Raw genomic sequence first — 9,629 nt, 5'->3', positions numbered from 1 at the left:
CTTATGGGGTCCAGAGGCCTGATGTGTGGGCAGCTGTTACACAGGTTTAGTTGTATAGCCAGACCGAAACCTGCTCTCGAAAAAGTGTGCTGAGCCAGAGATTTAGCTTTGCTCTGCCCTTGAAAGTTAGGTGCACATTGAAAAACCCACCTGCCTGACCGACACAGCTATACCAACCTAACCCTCAGTGCAGATGCAGCTATATCGACGCAGCTAACTTCACTCATGGAGGTGGTGTTCCTACACCAACAGAAAAAATCCCTCCGCAAGTTTGTACCAGCACAGTCTCTGCAGTGTAGACACAGCCTTAGGAAAAAATTGTTTCCAGTTTTGACAAAGCATTCAAATGAAGCTTTGCTGACCTCAACTCTAGAGTAAAGTTTGCACAGTTTTAGAAAAAATATTTGCTCAGCATCAATACTCTGACCATCTTTAAGAACGTATTTAACAGCCTGTGGCTAAAAAGGGGAGGATTAGATTTCTAGTGTGAAATGTGACAATAGCCTGAGAAATTAGCAAAAAAACTCGTTTCCTTTGTTCAGTTCCATAAGTGTGCTCAGTAAGAAGAGGCTGTGTGTGCAAAAAGCTAGCAGGCTGAAGGCCTGGGGTTAACCAGTAACTAACCTAGAAGATGCTAATGCTGAGGTCAAGGCAAGGACTGATTAATACAGAGGTAAATATTGACAGACACAAAGGTGAAGTCACTGTTACTTTAAGGCAAAATACCTAAAGATTTGGACTGAAAACAGATGCCAGTCTGTGTGTTGTTAAATATATTTACGTGAGAAACCAATTGACAATGTATGACCTTGGACAAGTCACGTGGGTCTACATATGCAAAAGTGGCCTCCAAATTTGGGTGCCCTTGTGTTTTGAAGGTTATAGGGGTGGTGGGCACTCAGCACCTTTGAAAATGAGGCCCCAAGTGTCTCAAGTGGGATGCCCAAAGACAGAAGAGCCCAAAAGTAGAGACCACTTTGGAAAATGTGTTCCTCAGCCTCTCAGCTCCCCAGTTCACCCCTACCCCCAAGCTGTAAAATGGGAATAACAATGCTTACCCACCCAAATAAATAAAGCTCTTTATGATGTAAAAAAAATAACTAAAAGCATTATGACCCTGATTCAGGAAAGCACTTAAGCATGTGATTTGAATTCAATAGGCACTTAAGCTGAAGAGCCCTCCAGGGGATCCTTTCCTATCTTAGGACCTATATCAGGTAAATATTATTTGAAAGGCAGGGGAGAAGCAGGGGAAGTAGAGGAGGAATTGAAGAGACTAGAAGAGAAAAGAGAAGGGACAAAATAAGTACAGAAAGAAGAGTCAAAGCAGAGGAAAGAGCTATGGATGTGGATGACCTTGGGCAACTCACTTAATCTTGCTGTTGCTCAGTATCCCCATTTGCAAAATGGGGATATTATCTGCCTATCACAGAGAGACGGAATGTGGCTTAGTAAATCATGTTTAAAATGGCTTTGAGATCCTTGGAAGAAAAGTGCTTTAGAAATGTAAAGTATTATTCTTAAACCATTGGGATGTAATTGCATGTTGAAGTAGAGGGGATTTTACCACTGCTAGTAGAAAGTGATGTAGCATAGATGCAGCATGTCCCATGCTATCCAGAAATGGGTGTCAGCCCCCAAATACTTTGTAACTCACTTTACACTGTAAGATCTTTTCCAAGCACTTCAGTTAATTTTCTCATTAATAGGGTTGAACTTTTTGTTGTTGTTATAAATTCCATGCCTTGGTCTTTCAAGTAAATCAGCCCACTGGTCATTTGAATATTTTTTCATGTGAGTGGACAGGGTGATAACAATTACTAGTTTGTTCAATTACTTCAGTTTAACTCTCAGTGTTGCAACCAGCAATAAGAATGTAAGAAAGAGAAGACCAATAACAGGATAAGGTGTGGCACCAAGAACTCTGAGAAACCTAAATAATAAAAAGAAAAGGAGTACTTGTGGCACCTTAGAGACTAACCAATTTATTTGAGCATAAGCATCCGATGAAGTGAGCTGTAACTCACGAAAGCTTATGCTCAAATAAATTGGTTAGTCTCTAAGGTGCCACAAGTCCTCCTTTTCTTTTTGCGAATACAGACCACCACGGCTGTTACTCTGAAACCTAAATAATAAATGAATTAAAAACTGGATCCAGGGGCCAACAAACTGCATCCACAGACAAACCTGCTGGGGACTACACCCATCCAGAGACAGATTGAAGAAATAGTCAGGGGATGAATAGCTGGCTCCTGCTAAAGATCAGTTGGTGCATGTATTGGAAGAACAGAGTGGAAGCCAAATTATTAGCACCTACCTCACTTCAAGAAGGACCACTAGTAGCAACTACAGGGAGGAAGGGGACTCTACTCATAGCCATGGTGGTACAACAACCGATGCCTAATCTACACTCGGACCTTAGTGCTACAGCCAGCGGAACTCTTATCAGTTTGGAAGAATGGGTAAGAAAATGTTTAATGCAGCTGGAACTTAATTATCTTTCTTTTGGATTTGCTATTCTGTTAAAATATCAGGATGAAGATTTTGGTTACTCTGATTTTGTTTCCTCCAGTGGGACAATAACCAAGATGCTTCAATGATGGAACTGACATTGAGAAAGATACCAAAGGATATTTTCCTTCTGTACGATGAGCTAGGCTCAATAAATTAGTTCCTTGTCCCTTGATACCAGGATCCTAAGATTATTCATTCCAGGATTGTTTTTTTTTTATCCACCTTCTGATCTGTAGAGTATGTCTTTAATAAATGCTAGTCATGTTATTTACCAGCCATCTTTGCATCTATAGCCAGAATTCAAATCTCTTTTCCAGGACAGCCAGCAATGCTCTTAATATCCGTCCTTGAAATAAAGGAGGTGTGTATTAATGTGTCCAAGTTCAATTACATCTCATTCTGGCTTCTGGAGACTCACCACTGCTGCTGGTGGGATGTCCCCATCTCACCCTAGGTAGAAAATTTCTCTCAACTGTTGGCCGCATCGCTGGCATTCTTTTTACTTCATTGCTTCTGTCCACAAGTGCTAGAGAAGGAGAAAAATATGTAAGAGGTCTCCAAAAAAGTAAGGATGTTGAGGATTAGATGTCATCGAAGCTCTATTTCAGTAGAGCTCTCGGACCTCTCTTATCCTGTACCTATCAGGTTCTAATTGAATGCATGCTAAAGGTAAGAATCCTGTTAAAGACCAGATTGTATGTGGAAAGGGTGGGGGCCACCATCACAGTAGCCTACATTCCATCTCCAGACCTGTGGCATGGGGAATCTAAACATGGAAAAGGCTGGGATTTGGTGTGCTATGTGCATTGTCCTCGCAGGAAAGCAGTGGGTAATCAACAATCCAGTTAATATAGCCTGTGATTGTATGAACTTTTGCATGGAGCCTTTTTGCCCTAAGTATATGCTCCATGTGAGTATGTGTAAGGAAGCTGCAGGGGAACTAGCCTAGCCTAGCCAGCACAGGGCCTTGCCACTAAAACTGTGCTAACAGGGAGCTGCACTGAAAGCCATGAGATCGAGGAGGTAATGCAGAATCACCATACTTCTGTGGAGAATTATGGCTTTGGCCTCACTTTCATCTCTCAAGATCTGTGCAAATCTCAGTTCATCTGTGGGTTCTTGTAGTGGGGCGGTCACCCTGCTCTGGGTTTGAAGGAGTTCGAAGGCCTATCCCGGGGAGCCAATCATGAGCAGGCTTGAGACAGCCAATCAGGGCCTGGCTGGACCAGTATAAGAAGGGCTAAGGGAGGAGTTGGGTCAGTCTCACTCCAGCCTCAGAGTGGGAAGGACCTAGCTGCCTGGGAGCACAGGGTACCAGAAATAGAGCGGTGCTGGGGAAGGGCAAGAGGAGCTGGGGAACTCCAGCCTGGCAACTCCCCAGGCTGCAGGCCTTGTTAAAGGCCTAAAGGGGTAGTGGGGCTGCAGAGCTCCAGGGATAGGCAGAAGCAGCTGGTCCAACCCCCTTGCCAGTGATGAGTGGCCATTACAGACTGTAGTTTGCCTCAGAGAATGCGGGCTAGATGATGACTGGCAGTAGCCACTGAGGGAAGGTGGGCTTAGAGGGTTGGGGGTTCCCCTGGGAGAGGAGACCCACAGCATGGGGACTGCCATGGGGCAGAAACCCAAGGAAAAGCAGCACCAGGGTCCGGGAGGGACATGGGGGCCTGAGGCAGAAGAGTCACCGGCCAGCAGGGGGCGCTCCAGGGCTGGAAAAGAGCTAATTCCTGGATGACCAGCAGGAGGTGCTGCGCCAGTGAGTGCTCGATCTGCTACAGTTCTGGAGTTTGTATCCATGCCTCATTTCTGAGGGGGTGGGAGGAGGCAAATCCCACTCACGCCCCAGCAGAATGACCCAGTAGAGATTCTTCAAGAGAAATGTTGCATGTTCCTCTCCTCTACCCAGCTTTTTCCCCAGAGGAGGGACAATCTGGCCCCATGAAAGCATTCATGCAATACTCATAAAGCTCCCACATGCCATCTAACTTCTCAATAAGTTATCTATGTACTTATATGCTTTTTAAAAAATAACATTTGCTCTTCTTACAACAATCTGAAGAACACCCGATGCTTTCTTCTCTTCTTTCCATCTCGTATTGCAGCTTGACCAATAATCTGTAAGACTCTCTCAATGCCATCTTTCGTCTTTGCAGAGCACTCCAGATAGGCATATGCCCCAATGCTAGCAGCCAAGGCCTTTCCTTCTGCCGTCTTTATTGGCTCTTGTTCCAATTTAGCAAGTCTTTCCAGCACACCCTCATCGTTCCTCAGTTCTTTTTTGGTAGCCACCAGAACAATGGGAGCTGTGGGGCAGAACAGTCTGACCTCTGGAATCCAAATGTCAAGGATGTTCTGCAGTGAATTTGGCCTGTCCACTGAGAAGCACATTAAAATGACATTTGTGCCTTTATAGAACAACGAACGGAAGTGCTGATAATTACCTTGGCGCTGCCCTGGTACATCAAAGAGCATCAGCTTCATCGACTTCCCATCAACCTCGGTGTCATTGACATAGGTTTCAAACACTGTTGGCTCATAGCATTTGGGAAACTCTTCCTTGCAGAAGGCATGCAGGAGGCATGTCTTGCCACAGGCAACATCTCCCACGACAGTTAGTTTTTTCCAAACAGCAGCCATCTTCTGAAAAATAGGATGTGGAGCAAAATGAACCCCTTCAGCTTTAAGCTTCCAGTGCTTTGTAAATACTCTTTGAGGAGAGAGGGAGAGGAGAGGCAGCAAATCACACTAGATTTGATTCTGTCCCTTTGTATTATTCCCTTTTGCCCATACGTATGATTTCTTGATCTTTGTGGTATTTATCTGTGATAAGAACATAAAAACTGCCATACTGGGTCAGACCAAAGGTCCATCTAGCTCAGTATCCTGTCTACTGACAGTTGCCAATGCCAGGTGTCCCAGAGGGAATGAACGGAACAGGTAATCATCAAGTGATCCATGCCCTGTCACCCATTCCCAGCTTCTGGCAAACATAGGCTAGGGACACCATCCCTGCCCATCCTGGCTAATAGCCATTGATGAACCTATCCTTTATGAACTTATCTAGTTCTTTTTTGGAACCCTGTTATAGTCTTGGCCTTCACAACATCCTCTGGCAAAGAGTTCCACAGAGTGACTGAGCATTGTGTGAAAAAATATTTCCTTTTGTTTGTTTTAAACTTGCTGCCTATTAAATTCATTTGGTGACCCCTAGTTCTTGTGTTATGAGAAGCAGTAAATAAAACTTCCTTATTTACTTTCTCCACGCCAGTCATGATTTTATAGCCCTCAATCATATCCCCCCTTCGTCGTCTCTTTTCCAAACTGAAAAGTTCCAGTCTTATTAATCTCTCCTCATATGGCAGCTGTTCCATACCCCTAATCATTTTTGTTGCCCTTTTCTGAACCTTTTCCAATTCCAATATATCTTTTTTGAGATGGGGCAATGACATCTGCACACAGCATTCAAGATGTGGGCGTACCATGGATTTATACGGTGGCAATATATTGTCTGTCTTATTCTCTATCCCTTTCTTAATGATTCCCAACATTCTGTTCGCTTTTTTGACTGCCGCTGCACATTGAGTGGATGTTTTCAGAGAACTATCCACAATGACTCCAAGATCTCTTTCTTGAGTGGTAACAGCTACTTTAGACCCTGTCATTTTATATGTCCTCTCAAGTCCCTCACGATTAGCATCGTCAACAATTTTCACTGACGATGCTATTTACTCTCTCTTCTAGATCACAGAATGAAGATGTCAAATAAGACTGGACCTAAGACAGAACCCGGCAGTGCCCCATTAGATAACTCATCCACCAACAGTGTAATTTTAATCACCAAAAAACCCCAAGCTTGGCTGGCACCATCTATCCTTTATAAACATATTGGTTGCATATTGCCCAGGGGTCTGTTATCATGTAGAAGCTAAGAGAGCCGACCTCCCCTCCTTTTCATACATGTACCATTATTTTATTACTAGGAATAGGAGTTAGACTTACAGGTAGTAACTTCCAAGATCACTTTTCTTCCCTTTCTTGAAGATCAGCAAGGCATTTGTTTTTCTCTAATCTTCTTTTCTCCCCAGTTTTCTTTGGAACACTAATTCACCTATGAAGACAGTTCTCCACCACTCTTGCAGGACACTCATGATAAGCACTCTTTTTAAATAAATGTTTCTGTTTCTTAATTTAGCCAGCCAATCAGCAAAGAGGAATGAATGAGATCATTGCTTTTAAAAGCAATCTACTTTACTTGTAATGATGTAAGGAGGATGAAAACATCAATTACGCAATCCTGTAGAGGTTTACAACATCAATTACACAATGCATATAGAAGTTGCTTCATGTATTCCTCATTTCTATTGTACAAGACTGCTGCTCAAAATTCCCTCCCTGAGTAAATTATCTGTGTAGTACTAAGAGTTCCAATTAATTTAGTCCATGAGACTGACGCTCTTTAGTAAGCTATGTAGCCAGCAGAGCATGGGGGACAGTATCAGATCAAACTTCCTCATGCCATCACACCAATATACCTTTGGTCTGGAGAGACAACTTAGAGAAGTGAGGTTAACCCAGTCTCCGTGACCCAGTCAATCTAGAGAGGAAGGATGGTCCAATGGTTTGGGTGCTAACCTGAGACTTCAGAGACTTGGAGTCAATGCCCTGCTCTGCCACAGACTTCCTGTATGGCCTTGAGCGAGTTATTTAGCCTGTCTGTGCCTCAACTCCTCATCTGTAAAACAGCACTTCCCTACCTCACAGGAGTGTTTGGAGGATAAATATGCTAGAGATTGCGAAGCACTCAGATACTTTGGTAATGAGGGTCATATAAGTGTAACACCGACAGATCCCGATGGTCAGCGGTTGGGATTGGACTTTGGGACCTCTGGAGCTAAATGCATGAGCCTCTACTGCATGAGCTAAAAACCAAGTGGCCCTTAGCTAAGGCTGTAAAGCAGACTCATTAATCTCTCTCTAAGTGGTCTCGGTGCCACTAGATGGGACAGAATACCACACCCAGGAGGTGTGTGGGTTACATAAGCAGCTATGATAGATAGATTTGGCGTCTGCTGAGAGTATCAATTGTAGGGGTTATTTGTAATACAGACACTTAAGGATGCACAAAAGGAATTAGGTGCCTAAGTCCCAATTTTGGCACTATTGAGATGCACAAAACTGCTGCTGAACCTTTTAGGCACCTAAACTTACTCTGCACCTAAGTTTTTGCAGTAAAAACTCCCTAGGCACCCAAGCTTCTGCCTCCAGGCATGTGCACTGCTACCTCAGGCTAGGCATCCAGCTGTCTGTCTCCCACCTAAGCCTCAGAGCGATTCATGCACCAGGGGAAGACAGGCATTTGGACGCTTAAGTCACCTGTGGGGCCCAATCCAGTTGGCACCCTCTGAGCATGCCAGCTGGGGGCATGGGAGACAGGTGGCAGAACTCCCTCATAACTTTTTGCCCAGTGGTTAGGGTACTCAACCTGGGATGTGGGAGACCTCCAGTTCAAGTCCCCACTCTTCTCGAGGGGGAGAAAGGATTTGAACAGGGATCTGCCACCTCTCAGGGGAGTGCCCTAACCAGTGGGCTATGGGTGGGATATTCTTAATGTGGGCCTCCCTCAGTCTTTCCTGTTGAAGTTGTTGCACTGTGAATAAATAATCAAAGAGTAACTGGAGTAGGGGAACTGGATTCTGAGTCTTCCACATCCTGGGTGAGTGCTCTCGGGCTATAGAGTCATTTTCATGCTTGTGCTCTCCTTTTCTCTTTCTCTCTCTCTCTCTCTCTCTCTCTCTCTCACACACACACACACACACACACACACACACACACACACACACACACACACACACACACACACACACACACACACACACACACACACACACACACTTTTTTCTGTCTCTCTGGCCCAAATACCCTCCCTGGCTTCTTGCAAAAAATAGTTCCTGACTCCAGAGAGGGTTCCCGGCAGGGATCTGCAAGCAGAGATAGGCACAGTCCCTGCAGCCTAGACTTAGACGCCTTACTCCATGAGAGGGGTGGTACTTAGCATACACCCCAGTGGTCAGCATCTCCAACTGGCTAGCTTAGGTGGCTTCCTGCCTAGCACATTGGCTTTTGTGAACTGCAGTCTAAGGTGCTATCTCTCCCCATTCATTGTATAGGAGCTTAGGTGTCAAACTCACACTTTGTGAACTGTAGTGATGTTCTAGGTGCCTAAAAGTGAGGCACTGTGGTGCTCAGTGTCACAGACTGCCTGGCTCAGTGGTCCCCAAACTTTTTACCTCCCACCCCCCTTACCTCTATCCACGTCCTCCCCCCGCCCACTGAACCCTGATTGTTGATACACTTATTTAACATATTTTCAGACTAATTCCTTTTCGTTCAGGATATACTCTTACATGTACTGCACCTACTGTTTGTGTGCTTTTTATACAAAAATACACTATTCTTGTTTAATTCCTGTTTTGTGTGTTTGCATTCTAGGAATGTATCTCTTTTATTCCTCCATTTTCAGGATTTGAGGTTAAATTCAGCTTTTCTCATGGACCTGTGACAGCAATAAGCCTACCATATCATGAAATGAGCATTTCAGTCCTTATAAATGCCATAAGCTCTCCTCTTCCATCAAATAGCTCCATACTAATTATTTGAGCCTTTCTTCCCACATCTACTCAGAGGCTTCTCAGCATAAGATTGCAAAATAACCATATTAGGCCAAATCCTGCTTTTCTTACTTCACTGGGATTTTTGCCTGCATCAGGACTGTAGGGTAGGGGTCTTAGCATCATGGGAAGAGAAAGCATGGAGGACTCAATATACAAGTGAACATATAATGTTATTAGCACATATGAGTTCCTCAGTAAGTGTTACTCCACAGCAGGAAATGAGCTTACTTGCCTAGTCATTTACAAAGTAAGAAGTGATTGCTTCGTGGCTAGGTTTTTTGCATTTTTAGTGTATGTTTGTACTTGAACATAAATTGTCTGGGTTAAATAAATACTACTACCAATGTCATCAAGGGTAGTGGGAGTGCAATGAAACAAACACCATTATCCAGTGATATTTTCTACCCCCACCTCACCTTTATCTCTCCACTTGCTTAATTTTCAAAC

General features: G+C 44.1%; 1 protein-coding gene across 1 annotated transcript; it reads right to left on the bottom strand.

Annotated features, from left to right (window-relative positions):
- Positions 1 to 510: 510 nt before the first annotated feature.
- LOC140908553 (ras-like GTP-binding protein rhoA) lies at positions 511 to 6,710 on the bottom strand. The gene is made up of 3 exons (XM_073335916.2): positions 6,511 to 6,710; positions 4,559 to 5,151; positions 511 to 3,040 (listed from the first exon to the last, which is right to left on the bottom strand). The coding sequence occupies exons 2-3, from the start codon at positions 5,146 to 5,148 to the stop codon at positions 3,019 to 3,021; spliced, it is 612 nt and encodes a 203-aa protein (XP_073192017.1). The 5' UTR covers positions 5,149 to 5,151; positions 6,511 to 6,710; the 3' UTR covers positions 511 to 3,018.
- Between the last annotated feature and the right edge of the window lie 2,919 nt (positions 6,711 to 9,629).

This window comes from Lepidochelys kempii, chromosome 3, assembly GCF_965140285.1.
Source record: "Lepidochelys kempii isolate rLepKem1 chromosome 3, rLepKem1.hap1, whole genome shotgun sequence".
In the NCBI taxonomy this organism is placed as follows: Eukaryota; Metazoa; Chordata; order Testudines; family Cheloniidae; genus Lepidochelys; species Lepidochelys kempii.
Note: the sequence above shows the minus strand (reverse complement) of the source record. Positions and strands in the feature narration are given on the sequence as shown.